Raw genomic sequence first — 15,365 nt, 5'->3', positions numbered from 1 at the left:
AGGACTCGACGACGGGCGTGCCCACCGAGCGGCCGCGGTGCTGTGCGACGGCATTGCGCGTCGCGAAAACACACGATGCCGCTGCTGCTGCCGCCGCCGCTGCTGGCATGGCGGTGCCGCGGGAAGACTGTCTCGGATGCGACGCGGTTTCAACGCAATCGCCCAAGCACGGAAGGATTGCATGGCGGCCTCCAGAAGCGCCAGCTTTGTAATGCGCCGTGTGCTTCATTCGTGGAGCTGCAGCCACGGCGTCCTCGTCCGAATCGTCGCACTGTAGACCACCTGCGCTGCACTCCGGCGGTGAGCACCGGCCCTGCTGCTACCGCCGTCGTGCGATTCTGCCGTGGAATCTGGCTGCTCTGCTCGACGAACCCTGACCGCTCGACAAACCCTGACTGCGTCGATCAACACACGGTGCCCGAGCCAAGCAGATGACCATCTGTCGAATTCCGGAGCGGCGGATGCGGGGAAAGCTTGACTCGGAGCCACAGTGGGTGCTGTTCTGGAATACGACCTTGTCTGGATAATTCCATGCTGCTGCCTTTGCACATACTAGCGCAACAACGCAGCACGGGTGAGAGCACGCGACCACACTCCGCCCGACAGCCATGGTACAAGACTGATGCTATCATCAGAGGTCGTGCTGTCAAGCCTTTCTGTGCGACCCTGGTGTCGTGCCAAGCGGTGGTGCACCGTCGTGGTCTCGCCATGCTTCTTCTTGGTGTTGACGTCTCCAGGGCTGCGTGGGGGTTTGCGCGCCACGGCTTGGCTTCCCCCAGCCACGGCGCCCATGACGTCGGCTACTGAAGCTCGCGCGTCACCATGAGCGCGTGCGGAGCTCCAGCAAGCAACGACTGCTGCTGCTCACGGCCCTGCTCATGTTCTCTCCCTCACAGTCAATCGCTCCCCGAGAACCCATAGCTTGCCATGTCGTCCTGCTTCGGATTCCGCAAGTCGCGTGCCGACGACCAGCGTCCGCTGCTGCCCCAGTACCGCCATGACACGGTCATGCAGCGCGAGCTTCACCAGAAGCTGCATTCGTACCAAATGGTCCGAGCCTTGGGTAGAGGGTATATGCCATCCAACGAGCAGGTCATCACCAACTTGCGAAGCTTATTGGCCGCCGACATTCTCAACCCCGACAACCCAGACCTCAGCGATTCCGGTCGACTGCTCGTCAAGTTCACCAAGCGCTGGCTGCACGAATTCATCGAGCTACTCCAGAACAAGAATAGTAGTGATCAGATACAGGACTTCCTTTGGTACTTATCTAAATCTAGGGTGTCTGTGGATGTCGACCATCTTACGCATCGGGCCGTCAGATCTAGAGCCAAGGCAGACATTGCCGCGGGTAGCTCGTACCCGTCCATCATACTGATACGTCTCCGCTGACATGCTCTAGCCTACAGCAGTCTGCAGACTGTTGGATCGCTACTGCTGACCAACTCCGATTTCCGCATCTTCCTCTCGGACCTCAACACGGTCGGTCGCGAAGTGTTCAAGGATACTGCTTTCACGCTGTCTGAGGTGGCTGAGGAGGCTGCAAGGCAAATCGAGCCATCTCAGACTGAACAGAAGACTCTCAAAGAGCCTGGTGCAGACTCAGGACCAGCACCTACAGCCGACGACCTGAATGGCGAAGTGGCAGAGGTTGCCAAGGTGGTTGGCTCTGGCACTGCACAAGTTGCAAAGGAGGCACAACACAGCTTAGCAGACAAGCTCAAGGGCGATGAGGGAGACTCGTTGCTCTATCGATTGAAGAAAACTGTCACGAATCTGCGCAAAAAGCGAGACTACTCTGACTCGGTTTCCACACTAGCTCTGCTGCTTCAGCGGTATGCCTTGGCCTATAGCCGCATGGCCGAAGATGCCATGGGCGCCACGCAGAAGGACGTCAGTACGAATGCTGCTACTGACAAGGCTGTGAAGAATATCTGGACTTTCATTAGCTCTTTCGGAGATGCGCAGGAATGGAAGAAGCTCGAGGATAGTTTTCACAAGGTCTTGGAGCACTCCCGAAAGGACCCAGAGTTCGAAGATCTACTGACTGACCTCGGAAACTCTCTGCAGAAACTTCTTACCGACCCTGACTTCTTCGAGCATGCTGACGAGAAGTTCCAAGAGCTCAGGAAGAAGTCAAAGGGCGTCGGAACAGAATCTTCCCTGCGCAAGGATATCGATCTGTTCTTCGATCAAGCACAGAGGACGTTCAATTCAGTGACCAAAGATCAGGACGTCGCGAAGCTCATCAAGACCACGACACAAATCTTCTACATTCTCTCGCCAAAATACCAATACACTAACGGCGAGCTCATTCAGGACGCCATCAATGTCTTCGTCCCCCTATTCATTCAAGCCATCCAATACATCCCGATCCCACGTCTCGAAGTATCGACCCCAGAAGTCGACCTCCTCCTTGAAAATCTCATCATCGAGCCCGGCAAAACCATCAACCACACCTCCTTCCTCCCCTTCCGCTTCCGTGTAGAGACCTACAATGACTTCGAGATTTGGAAAGCCCGCTTCCGCACCGCTTCAAAGGTAGACTCCAGGCTCACCATCAAGATCGACGGCCTGTCCCTCCGCGCCGAGGAGATCGGTTTCCTCATGCGCGCCCACAGCGGCCTTCTCCGCCTTGCAGACGAAGGTATCGCCTCTTTCGAGCTTGACGAGCGCGGCATAGACATCCACCTCGACGTCGAGATCGCGAAGGAGCGCCAGGAGCAGATACTCACACTCAACGCCGTCCGCGTCCATATCCACAAGTTGACATACACCCTGCGCAAATCAAAGTTCAGCCTCTTCGGCTGGCTCCTCAAGCCCCTACTGCGCCCCATCATCCGCAAAGTAATGGAGAAGCAACTCGCTACCGCCATTGCGGACGCCATTCACGCCGCCAACCGCGAGCTCCTCTTCGCACGGGAGCGTCTTAGAGCGACACGCATCTCCGACCCTGATGATCTGCGTACGTTCTTCAAGGCCGTGTTGACGAGGCTGACGCCAGAGGATGATCCCGATTTGTACACAAGAGTCGGAGTTGCTGCGCCTGGCAAGGGCGTCTTCAAGGGCAAGTACGCGCCTGGCAGTGTGGTTAAGCTGTGGGAGGAGGAAGGTAGGAGGGCGGGTGAGAGAATTGAGGACTGGGATGAGGGTGGGTGGAGGAACGACGTTTTCGATTTGCATGCTATGATGCTCTAAGTCTTGGGCGAGGGGTTCTTTGCTTTCGTGAGTCCCTTTTGGTAACACTGGTCCGTCTAGCATATATTTCCGGCTACAGGCGCTTAGCTGGGGTCTCTTTGGGCGCATCAAATCGGCCCTCTATTCTTCCTGTTCTTACGATGTCAACGCACATCGTCTTGAAGGAATCCTTGGTCTCACAATAACACTGTATATGATATCACTTACTTCTCTGTATGCGAACATGTTCTCTGTCTTCCCTCTTTTACGAGGTCTGCAAGATATGGAGACGGATGTTGTCCGTATAATCACAAAGGTATGGAGATTCGAAGAATGACGGAATGGTTCATGTAATGCAGCAACCGCAAAGCAGGAGCGCACTCTACTCGAATGCCCTGACGCCCAGCAATGCACCGGAATATATCCACTCGCTCGTCTGACGCCGGAAAATGCACATCAACGCTCCAAATTCGCCGCCGCTAAAGCAACAAAGCAGAAAAGCTTATAACTCAATAGTCAGTCCCAACCTCATGGTTTCTACCGACTTTCCCCCAACGCCCTTCAGCATTGCTAGCATCTGCAAATCCCGTACCTCCTCGTCGTCCATGTCGACTAAGCAGTTCACAATTGCATCTGCCTTTTTGGCACCCACACCTTTCAGCGCTTTGATCTGCGCGATGTCCTTTGTGTTGATGATCTTGAGCAGACGAGTGGTACGAGGTGTCTGATCCTCAGGGTTCGTGCAGTAAGCCGCACCGTCCTGGTCGCGGAAGATTGGCAGCTTCTTAGTCATGGACTTCGTCTTGCGTGCGGGCTTCTTGAACTTGAAGCTTGAGTCTGAGGCGTAGGCCTCGTCGTGATCGGAGCCATCAGGGGGTGCGAATTCATCATCGTCAGTTTCATCTCCAGAAACTAACTTCCTTTGCTTTAGGGGCAAAGGTGCCATCAAATTCGACGCCTGAACAGGTGCTGCATGTGTCATTGCAGACACAGCTTTTTGTCGACTACGAATGCTCTCTTCCAATTTAGCGATCTTTGTTTCCAGTCTGCTGTTGCCGGGGAAGTAAGGTAAAGCTAGCTGGAACATGCGAAGGGCGCTGACTTCTTCTCCACGTGTCAGGTGCTGCTTGCCCATGAGCAGAAACTGCAGTCCTGGTCCCGACTTGTCATCGTCCCGAGCTTCAACGCGGTGCTCTAAATCGTCCAATCGACGCTGTAGCTCTGCGGATAGAGCTGGCGCAGAGACTGCGGCATCTTGTAATGCCTTCTCCGCAAGCTTCTCATCTATTCGCTGAGATATCATCGCCTCAATAGATTCCTTGGTCATGGCGCTCTCGAGACCGCGCGCTCGCGACGTGCTATCGGCCGATCGGTATGTTTTTGTTGGTCGAGACGTGGAAGCACTGGACTCTGCAGCTCGTTTATGGGTGTCTACTCGCCGGATAGGTTGGTTCAGGGTAGCCAAGTTAGACCCACGCGTGCTAGGTTTGCGGGAATCTGAATACACAGAGAAAGCCTTGTTTGGCTTCTGTCCCTGCTTCTTCTTCTCCACCTCCTGCATATTCGCGTTATGCGCCGCAGCCAGTGGTCTGAGAGGTTGCCGCGCAATGGTAGCACCTCCGATGCTGCTTGTTGCAGCGAGAGGCTTTGTCATTGCTCGATAGATAGGGTCGTTCTCGACTTCGGACACTTCGATCTTCTTCGTCCGGGAGGCAAAGTTGAGGGATGCGAGGGTATCCAGGTGGTATGCTCGTGTGGGCGCTAGGTTGAGTATCATTACTGTGAGACCGCTGTTCTGTCCTAATGACAGAATTCGGGTCATCTTCGACTCGCGGTACGGTATCCGAGTTTGTTTCTTGTTGATAGCGTCGACGCATTGTGCTAGAACAAACAAGGACTTGTTGATTGCGGAGCTCTCGACCAGTCTCTCCTTGTTATTGTCTGTCCGTCTATTGTCTTCCGATCCCGCAAGATCTATGCAGGATGCTCGGCTGACTCGTATCGTATCTTCTGTGATTTGAGTGATCTTGACGCAAAGGATGGCGTGCGATCGCGATGAGTGCGCGTTGAGCTGAAAATAGTCAGGAATTTCCCTGGCAATCCTACGATGCATATCTCACCTTGGTTGCAGAAGTCGATCTGTTGACATTGGCCTGGTCGTATAGTTGTTCGAATTCCTTCAAAGTCGCGCACGGCTTCTCAGTCAAGCCTACTACAACAGTTTTGCCCTTGGAGCTGTCCCTGATGGGCAACCCAGAGGGTGTACGCTTCTCTGGAGGCTCGAACAGGTCGTACACCCGATCGCAATAGATTTCAAAGTATTCCAATGCAACCTCGACTTGTGTCGCACCTCCCGTATCCTTTTCTACCTTCTTACACCTTCGATATATGGCGCTCAGTAACCTGGGAATAACACCTCGATCCGCCAACGTCTTTCCGCCTCGCATCGTGTGTGTTTTGCCGGTACCAGTACATCCGTGCGCAAATATCGAGAGGTCGCTTCACTTTGTGTCAATTAAACGCGCGTTATTAGCAACTGCGTCGAGCTTACAAGCCATTGAAGAGGTGCTTCACGGTGGGAGAGACTAGTACGAAGATCAGTACCTGTCTTGCACATGAATTGGTGCAAGCGACTTACTCTCCGAATCGAACAATTCCTGCTGCGTGGCCTCCTGCTCATAGACCGAGGAGAATTGGAAGCTGAAGGATTCGCTGTCGGTTTTCGGGTTCGGAAGGCGAACGATGGTCGGTCGGTCTTTGGTGATGTCGTCTGTACTAGATTCGGCGGTGACAATGGTGTCTTTGTCGAGCTCGTGTTTGAGCAACGGCCGGATGCGCGCGACGACTCGTACACTCATCGCGAAGGTGAAGGATATGTGGAGGAGGAAAAGCTGCGAACAATGTCTAAGTCTACAGAGAAGAGATTGGCGTAACCACGCTGACGTCGAGCTCTGAATGCGTGGATGACCCTGGTGTGGGTCCGTGTTGATTTGTTCGTCGACTCCCGCGTTGCCTGGAGCAACAAGTCACCTGCACTAAGAGCCCCACGTGATTTTCCATGTCCAAGGTCCAATTCCAATGTTCATCGACGTCAGCGCCTAGAATTTGCACTCATTCTACATGCATTCTCTCATGAGAGTTTTCGATAGCCACGTTGCTGCTGTGGCATGTTCCGACCTGCATCAGTCCACGACCAGGGGGATAGACTGTCGTGAAGAGCTGGCGATGAGCTTCTGTGAAAGCGTTCGCCTGCGGCGCTACCGGCCATCGGAAAAGATGCAAGTTCGGCATCTTCGAAGGCTAGAACCAAGACCTATTCCTGGCATCGACGGGTATATAGTCGAGATGAAGACATCTGGGCGTGCCGCCCACGATGCCGGCTCCACACTGGCTCCACGCGTCTGATTGGCTCAGAAGGCTTCTGTGCCTGAAACACATGCGCTTTCCATCGAACGGCCACCACCACTCGGCCACTCATCTACGCTGAATTCCAGTACAACGTGGAAAATGGAGACTTTGGCGACGATACTGGTCCAGTGCCGCTGCGCCGTTGTACTAATGTCAAACAGCTAATAGAGCTTCAAAACCAGACGGCAGTCCAACGGTGACCCATCTGTCTCTTGTAATCTCGCGTCGAGAGCGCGTTTGACACGGTCGCGATCTTCTTTGTCTGTCCTTCTAGCACTTCGTGTGTTTGTCGATCATTCCTCTTTCTTAATTGTGTGCTTCCCTTAACCTCTGATATTCCCTCCTTTCTTTTCGCTCTTCCCAAGCGCGCGGCTTCTCCAGCGGTCTCCATCTTTTTGCCATCTTCACTTCAATAATCTACCTCATCTTCATAGGATGATTGCGTCTTTAGCAGTATGGCTGCTGGCAGCCTACCTTACTATCGTAATTGCTGGACCGTTACCGCATTTGCGACCACAATTGCCGTAAGTGTCTCGAACCCACCCACAGACTTAATGACTGATCTGCATAGGTCTCTACAATACCTCAACACCTCATCGACTTTGACTATTACTTCTTCGAACGACTCCAGAAGTACGTTATATTCATCCACATCAACATCATCGCCCGTACCTGCGTCTCAAGTTGTGGAAGCCAACACTGCAGTTGTGGTCGAGCCAATCGACCGCACTGTCTTCACCCGCACCGAACCTGCCATCACATTCGTAAATCCTAAAGGAGATCCCCTAGTCACGCAACCTGAGGAAACTGTTCTTTCGACGTCTTACATCACGAAGCCATCATCCACAAAAACACCGACTGTCAAAGCGTCGCCTAGAGCTTCGAGTGTGACAGCTTTGGAAACATCTACGGGTACCCGGAACTTAGATGTCCCGGTGGAGTCTAAATCACGAACTACTCCAGAGCCACCCATGCACTTGTCCGACAATGTTACTGCAAGCGTGACTACATCTCAAAGGCCGATGTTCACTTATGAGCCAGAAGACATAACCGCTACTGGAGATACTTCACGACCAACGATCACCATCACCATTTCCAGCTTCACTACGCTCACTAAAGACTCAAACGGTACCGTGTCACAGACATCAAAATCATCTGCCATAGGGGATACAAGTGTGATTACCATGCCGACATCACTTCAAAGCACGATCGCCCCCTCGTCCATTTCCGAAAACCAGTCAGTCATATCGACTGGAGTGGAGTTGCCCTCATCAGCTGGACGCACTATCTTCGTGACCAGCACCGAATACACCACCCTATATCCTTCTTCAAGATCATCACAGGTAGTGCCCCTACCATCCTCTCAGTCGCTGTCGTCTGCAGCAGCCTCCGACCCAGCAATCCCGATCCTCACTCGTCCGTCTCCGCAATCTTCAACGATATCCGCCACAGCTGAGACACCAAGCTCTTCGACACCACCTGAATTACCCACAAGCTCGCTCTCGCCGCCGCCTATCACAGTGATCACTCCGTCGACGGCAAAATCATCTGAGCAGGCAGCGTCAAGCACAACAGAATCTCCGCCGCCATCCAAGACAATATCAGCAAGCTCCCAGATGGCCGACCAACCCAGTAGCGGTGGCGGGGGCTTCGCCTACCCAACACAGCAACCAGCCGCAAGCTCCGATGCAGTCTCTACCTCGCCTTCGGCAACCCCGTCGAGTGTCGAAGCATCTTCAGCTTCCACGTCCCCCAATGGGTTCACCAGTCCTCTTGTAGATTCGAGTACACCATTAGCGTCCACTCTTGCACCAACATCGCCTCCGTCATCTTCGGCAGAATCCTCACCAGTACAATCAGCAACATCGAGTGGACCCTTAGTCGTTGTACCGATCGATACAAGTCAGATCTTTACGGTGACAGAGACTATCACTACTACGACGACAGAGAAGGAAACCGTGACCGTGACCGCCACTGTGACGGCTTAGCTGGAAGAAAACGAGAGCTTGGAGGCACAATGACTGGTAGCTTGATTTGCCCTGATACCCATAGTTGCGGAAGAGAGTAGATGTGTGTAATGCTTAGTTGCTAGACAACAACCGGATATCGAAATTTTGCATTGGGTGGCTGCTTAGACAGACCTTGTGGGAACGCCTGCTATAATGTACACATTTCCAGGCCTTCAACGACAACTGCAGGGAGCCCCTAGGAGACAAGAACATCAATGGTCATAAAGTTAGTTCCTTATGCTCGAGGGTCGCACCGACCTCGTGGAAACCTACTCAGCCTTCGCCGCGGCAATCTTCAGCACCTCCCCCACTCTTTGCTTGAAGTTTTTCGGATCTTTCCGAACACTCTGCCATATCTCGCCATGCCGGGGCTCACTCCCAATGCAACGCTCGATAACCTCTGCCTTCTTCTCCTCGGTTCCATGCTGCTCTAAGAACTTGTAGTACCATACCCAACCATCGCCAAAGTCCGGATCCAGCACCACCGCCTTCGTGAACCACGTCGCGGCCTTATCCAGACGGCGTTCAGCCCAGAAGATACGAGCTACTACGATGAAAAGTTGGGGGTCCTTCTCTACCTTCTTGATAGCCTCAAGGGCTCGCGGCTTGCGCTGTGTGCGTGATTCCAGGTGCATGATTTTCTCAGCCCACAGCAGGCCAGATGCTGGGCACTCCTGAAGGGCAGCGGCCATAATCTTCTGGGCAGCGGGTATGTTGTTTTGGCGGCGCTCAAGGCGTACGGCTTCGACGAGAAGAGTGTCGGTCTTAGGATTCTGCTGGCGACCGCGGTCAAGGGTGGAACGTGCTTTTACGGTGGCACCTTGCTTTTCTTGTATGCGGGAAAGAAGAATATAGAGTGTTGGCGACTTGGGTGCGGCGCGGGTGCCAATTGAGTATGCTTCTTGAGCCTCCTTTAGCTTGGAAAGGGATTCATAAATCTGGCCTTTGATGGCGTGAAGTTTCCATGACCCGGGCCACGTTTGTAAGCCTTGATTGCAGATATCTAGAGCATCCTCGTATGCACCGAGCTGGCGCTCTAAGACTGCAGCTTTCATAAAGATGCGGTCTGTAGCAGCCGTCTGTCGCGCAATCTGGAGGAAGATGCGGGCCTGCTCATAGTTCTCGTCGTCGACTTCGAAATCAACGGCACGGGTATATAGGTTTTCGTTGCCAGGAAGTTGTTCGAAACTCCGTCCGAGCACTTTCCTAGCACCCTCACCATCGCCAGATGCATACATCTCTCGTGCATACAGCAGCCACAATGATTCCGAGCTCGGGCATGCATTGACTGCACGCTCAAGAATCTGTAGCAAAGCTTCTGTAGAGCCGTGATGCTTTTCCAAGTCAGCAGATGCATGCCAGACAGTGGTGCTAGTTGGAAACTTGGACACAGCATTGGCGAGGATGGCCCTTGCAGTTTCGTATCGTCCTCGAGCTTGTGTAGTCTTCGCATCCTCCAGCCAGACGTCCCTCCTGTCATCATCTTCATCGAGTTTCCACCCAATGGTAGCCTTGATGATAGCACCAGCCGTTACTATGTCGCACTCTTCTTCGCATATCTCGGCTTGCGTTATCCAGTCTTCCCTACTCGGCATAGCGTTCTCCTTGATGAGGGCTTTGACTGCCCGCTCCATGATCTTGTCGCATAGATTAACCTTGCCAAGCTCTTCCTGTAGACGACATGCATGCACCCAGATAGCCCAACTCGTAGGTATAGCCTTACGAGCTGCATTCAAGATCTGTTGAGCCTCTTCTGGTCCGCTCACACGTGCGTAAGACACCCATAGCTCTTCCGACAGCTTGACAGTATCCGTAGCCTTAGCAAAGAGGAGCTTGACGCTCTCGATGTCTTCAGTGTCGTTGATAAGGATCTTCCACAATTCTACGGATTGTGGATTGTGATCCAAAGCTTGCCTAGTGACTTTTTTACGTGCAGCCGGCGTCTGTTCAAGGTCGATTGCAGCGATCCACAACTTGATGGCTTTGGGATTTTGCTTAATGCCCGAAGCCGCTATGATTTTCGCATTGTGTACATTCTCCTTGTTCAGGCGAATGGCTTCTTCCCACACGACAATAGACTTTGGACACATGTCGCATCCCTTCTGTATGATCTTCTTGGCCGTGTGAATCTTGCCGGCGACCTCTTCCAAACGAGCGAGGGCGACATAACCAGGCCCATTGTGTACGTTCGTCTTAACGGCAGACTCCAAAAGGACACGCGCACGATTAATGTCTTCCACTGGCACGTCTTCTCCCATAGCCTGCTTCTTGTCCAAGGCAGTTATGTAGCCGCGCGGATCCACCGATGTCGCCGTTCCAGACATCGTCGCAGTTTGTGTACCTGCTCCATTTGAGCCTGAATGTGCTGCCGAGTCGAGTCGCACCTGAAGGGCGGACTTCTGTGCAGCACCGATGGATGCAAAGTTGGTAATTGTGCCTCCACCATCATCTGTCGATATGGATGTTTGGAGCTCGCCTCCAGAATGCGCAGCCTGGATGACGCTGTCGGGTACTGCATATGACCGCGCATTCGCCATGCGCGCCTCTCGCGCACGCTTTGCTTTGCCTGTCATATCTCCTACTTCGGGCAGCGCCGCCCATTCTTCCTCTGATACGTTTCCGAGCGCTCGTTTCAGGTCGGCGAACTGTAGTTGAATCTTCGGATTATTCTTCTCGTAATCGTCGCGTTCTTTCTTTTCGCGGGCTTCCCTAGACGTCGGACAACGGTCGGTATCTGTTCGTCCCAAGAAAAAAGATGAACATTTGAACGGACTATATTCAAAGAGAATGGGGAGAGGGTAGGAAAAACAGGAAATCGGGGGTACTAACCTTCTTACGCGCCGCCGCTTGTCCATTTTCTCGTCTACGTCTTGATATATGCGGTCTGCTTCATCGTCGTCCTTGTCGTAATTCATGCCACTAGAAAAAAGCCCAACCTCGTTATCGGGATCCTGAAAGCGCTCTTCGTCTTCATCCTCCTCGGGCTTCTTCTCAACGACGCCATAGGCTGATGGAGCTGCCTGGCCTAATGAAGCTGCGCGCTTCGCGAGCATTTCCTTCATTTGTTCCTCAGAAGGCCCCTCGCGCGCGGGACCAAGATCACTGCGCGTCGTGAAGCCCGTTGCGCCACGCCCAAGACCAGCGACATAGTTCTCGGGCGCGGGCATCGACAGGAAATCCCGTCGGCCGCTCATCGTGGGCAAGCGTTGTGTGGCGTAGCCTCAGTGGGTGGGATGTCTTGGGTTCGATATTACGACGTCGGAGTCATGGGGAATTTGTTGTTAGGAGTGGTATGAAGTTGGCGCAGAAAGTTGTAGGCGACAAGCGCGATCAACATGGTCACGTGTTTTGATACGGTGCTAACCTGAAAGGAGCACTACACTAGTGTAGTGTCAAACGTTACTTCGTTCACGCACCGTTGCGGTTATATCTTCGAATGGTGCATCGACATCAGAGGCTTGACATTCATACAAGAACTTCTAATCGCTTTCGGCAAATTTATCCAGGGGACCGTTTGCAGCAAAGCAAAATTCGACTCTCGCAAGTGTGTATGACAGGTGTTGGGGATCATTAATCAAGACGTAGTCAATATATAATCACAGAACGCCTTCTACAGATTGCTACCGGTATCTCGCTAATCATAAGTCTGTATATGCTCATCCACATCGCATAACCACCCTTTCAGATATCCAAACCCAAACACCAACCGGAATACGGAGAGTTATATACCAGACTACCACGTACATGTTCATATTCATACTGCACATAACCTTATGCCGTTCCCGCCGAGACCGGTGCTTTCCCATTTGTCGTTACCTTTGAATTCGCCACGGGCTGGGGTATTGGAGGCACCGGGGGTACTCCAGGAGACGTTGGTGCACTTCGAGAAGGTAGTTCTGTTGCTTTAAAATCCTTTATACTGTGGGAAGGGTCAGAAAAAGCGCTTACACTGGGGCAAGAACTCTTACCTCCTGGCTTTCCGTATCTTCCCAAACCACTTCTTCAGTCCTCTCTTCTTTCCTGTATCGTCTTCGTCTGATCTGACCACACTGCTCCGCTGACTAACAGGACTCACCGGGCTCTGCTCGATCCCGTTTCCATCGACGCTCAACTCTGTTTCGGTGTCCTCATCTTCGTCGTTCATGAGCGGTGGCGCCCACCTCTCCACGTCCCCATTGACTACCACGAACCACCCTACCTTCTCTCCGGGTGCGACTTTGTCACGCAGCTCCACGAGCGCACTCCATGTGTCGCTCTGCACGCCCACACCGCGCACCTCGTCAATGTCGACGCCCAACTTTATCTCCGTCACCTGGTCGCACACGTACGCGTATGGCTGATCTTTCGTGTGTTCATCGTCGGGATCATACTGCTCGATGAAGCGCAGAGAGGGCAGATGCGCAAGTTGTTCTGGAAACTGTTTGTGAAAGTTCTGAGTGAGTTGTGCGGTGGTCGCCGGGGCCATGAGCCATTCGGCGGCGCAGTCTTCGAGATTTTCGAGGATAATGTGGATGCGAATGGCAACGCGGGGCCAGCGGAAGCCATGGACGAGCCAGGTGGGCATTGCAAAAGTGGCGGACCCTACGCTTAGGTATGGGAGGAGGTACAGGAGGCTCTCTTTCGAAGGAAGCGGTGATTCAGCAGGCCTGCGACGTGAGGTTCAGCTTGACAGAGGGCGTATATTGCTTCTGCGCGGGCGGTCGATGTGAGTCGATGGCCTTTCCAGTCTTAGGTTTTGCGCGTGACACGCTCTTTCAGCAAATCTTTGCGCGGAAGTCGTACATGGTCGCTATGCGCCGGGAGCCCACGTGGTGAGGTATGACAATTGGAGCCCAGGGTTTCGAATGTCTTCGTTCCGGCACGTCCCCGCAGCCGTCGTAGCTGAGGTGATGTGATACGCGCTCGATACGGAAGGTCACTGCACAACAAGCTCAAGCGAGGACCAGCGAACTATGGCAAGGCCGTACGGCTACCTGAGCGGCGCGCGCGACAACACACACTTTATAGAGGGCGTGGCTGGACCGTGGTGGTGCATTGAGCTCCAAAGCTTGAATGGGGAGCTTCGTTCGTGGAACGGTCCGAGAGTGCGTCACGCCAATGCGGGATGCCAATCGTTCCTGCGCATCCCTGCTACCTCAGCTGCCTTCACTGCGGGGAAGCTCCCCAACGGCCATCCGCCTTCGCTATCATTATCAGCGATGGGATAGCAGTCGCCGTTCGAGCCGTACCCTGCTGCTGCTGCTGCACGGCAGCTTGCCAACACTCTTCAAGATGCCTCTGTAAGCGGATGCTTGCTCTTCCTGAACTTCATCGCTGACAACTATCTAGCCACCTGCTTGGCAAGAAGTCCTGGAACGTCTATAATGCCGACAACATCGCCCGCGTAAAGGCTGACGAGGCTGCCGCCGCTGCCCAAGAAGCCGCCGAGGAGCAGCGCATCCAAGAAATCGATGCCGCACAACGAGCTGCCATCCTTCGAGGCCGGACACCACCGCCGCTGCGGGACGAGGAGAGACTGCACACTGACGAGACGAGGAAGGCTGCACGCAAAGACGGACACGAGAGGAAGAGAAGGAAATTGGCTGGTGAAGACGACACCGACCGAGACATCCGTCTTGCAATTTCTATCAGAGGTAGCGGCGGCGATGGAGCCGAAGACTCTGATACCCATCTGGTGAAGCTGAGGAAACCTACTAGCGACGCTCCATTGATTGACCATGCCGGCAACATCAATCTGTTCCCTGTCGACGTGAGGGAGCAAAGGAAGCGCGAGAAGAATGAGGAAGCCGAAAGAGAAAAGCGCAAGAAGGAGCGAGCGTTAGAGGACCAGTACAGGATGCGTTTCTCAAACGCAGCCGGTCGGGGAGGCTTAGAAAAACAACCCTGGTATGCTTCGAGAAGCAGCAAGAATTCTCCCGATGACGAGTCTGAAGAGAAGGCAACCGCGTTCCCAGACCTGGAAGATAAGACTGTATGGGGCAACAAGGATCCCCTACGAAGGCAGAGGGAGCTTGCACGGAGAGCTTCGAATGATCCTTTCGCCTTGATGCAACGCGCCCAAGTTCAGCTTAAGAAGTCGAAAGGTGACAAGAAAAGATGGGCAGCTGAGCGTGATCGCGAGTTGATGGAACTGAGAGCGGCACAGGAAAGGTATTCACGCCGGGAGAAGCATGGAAAGAGGAGAAAGCGCGTGGATGATGAGCATGATGACCGTGTGGATCGTGAGGCTCGCGACGGAGGACGGTCTTCATCGCGTGGGCACCGACGTGAGCGGAAGCGAAGTCGCAGCGGTGATGAGGATGGAAGACATCGTGATCACATCGATCACCCAATTCGTCATCGACGCGAGCCAAGAACTTCTGATCGGGAGGATAGGTAGCACAGTAGTGGACGAGATATGAAATATTGATCGAGCAGCCAGCCAGCCAAGTCAAGGTCGCGAATCATACGTGCCTACTTATCAGCTTCGTTTTGATGCTCGAGCTTCAAATGTTCTCGATCCAAGTTGGCCATCACGACCCAGTCAATGTGACACTCACGTCTCATGGATGTCCACTTGACTGAAGTTTGGACAATACTCACAATCTTCATGTGCTCTCGTCTTTTAGGCGTAACTAAAGGATACTTTTTTGGTTCAATCCAGTACATGGACGCTAAGTTCTATGACCTTCCTCTACTAGGCGTAGAACCTTGTTCCGAAAACACTAGTTACGGGGCAACACCTTCCACACAGTGAGGCGATAGAATGGTTAGCGCACTTCAAGTTGCCCT

General features: G+C 53.4%; 5 protein-coding genes across 5 annotated transcripts; 2 read left to right on the top strand and 3 right to left on the bottom strand.

The window, feature by feature from the left end:
- Nucleotides 1-927: 927 nt before the first annotated feature.
- On the top strand, nucleotides 928-3,198 carry N0V89_010976 (uncharacterized protein; the record flags this gene model as incomplete). Its single annotated transcript, XM_056219715.1, has 2 exons — nucleotides 928-1,351; nucleotides 1,403-3,198. The coding sequence occupies 2 exons, from the start codon at nucleotides 928-930 to the stop codon at nucleotides 3,196-3,198; spliced, it is 2,220 nt and encodes a 739-aa protein (XP_056066842.1).
- A 481-nt stretch (nucleotides 3,199-3,679) lies between these two features.
- Nucleotides 3,680-6,035, bottom strand: N0V89_010975 (uncharacterized protein; the record flags this gene model as incomplete). Its single annotated transcript, XM_056219714.1, has 4 exons — nucleotides 3,680-5,248; nucleotides 5,298-5,676; nucleotides 5,729-5,762; nucleotides 5,816-6,035. The coding sequence occupies 4 exons, from the start codon at nucleotides 6,033-6,035 to the stop codon at nucleotides 3,680-3,682; spliced, it is 2,202 nt and encodes a 733-aa protein (XP_056066841.1).
- Nucleotides 6,036-8,863: 2,828 nt separating this feature from the next.
- On the bottom strand, nucleotides 8,864-11,788 carry prp1 (U4/U6 x U5 tri-snRNP complex subunit Prp1; the record flags this gene model as incomplete). The annotated part of the gene is made up of 2 exons (XM_056219713.1): nucleotides 8,864-11,303; nucleotides 11,424-11,788. 2 exons carry the CDS (start codon nucleotides 11,786-11,788, stop codon nucleotides 8,864-8,866), a joined length of 2,805 nt encoding a protein of 934 aa, XP_056066840.1.
- Nucleotides 11,789-12,558: 770 nt separating this feature from the next.
- On the bottom strand, nucleotides 12,559-13,158 carry N0V89_010973 (uncharacterized protein; the record flags this gene model as incomplete). The annotated part of the gene is made up of 1 exon (XM_056219712.1): nucleotides 12,559-13,158. One exon carries the CDS (start codon nucleotides 13,156-13,158, stop codon nucleotides 12,559-12,561), a length of 600 nt encoding a protein of 199 aa, XP_056066839.1.
- A 707-nt stretch (nucleotides 13,159-13,865) lies between these two features.
- Nucleotides 13,866-14,973, top strand: N0V89_010972 (uncharacterized protein; the record flags this gene model as incomplete). The annotated part of the gene is made up of 2 exons (XM_056219711.1): nucleotides 13,866-13,873; nucleotides 13,923-14,973. The coding sequence occupies 2 exons, from the start codon at nucleotides 13,866-13,868 to the stop codon at nucleotides 14,971-14,973; spliced, it is 1,059 nt and encodes a 352-aa protein (XP_056066838.1).
- Between the last annotated feature and the right edge of the window lie 392 nt (nucleotides 14,974-15,365).

The sequence above is a fragment of the Didymosphaeria variabile genome (assembly GCF_027946475.1).
Source record: "Didymosphaeria variabile strain IMI 356815 chromosome Unknown scaffold_8, whole genome shotgun sequence".
In the NCBI taxonomy this organism is placed as follows: Eukaryota; Fungi; Ascomycota; class Dothideomycetes; order Pleosporales; family Didymosphaeriaceae; genus Didymosphaeria; species Didymosphaeria variabile.
Note: the sequence above shows the minus strand (reverse complement) of the source record. Positions and strands in the feature narration are given on the sequence as shown.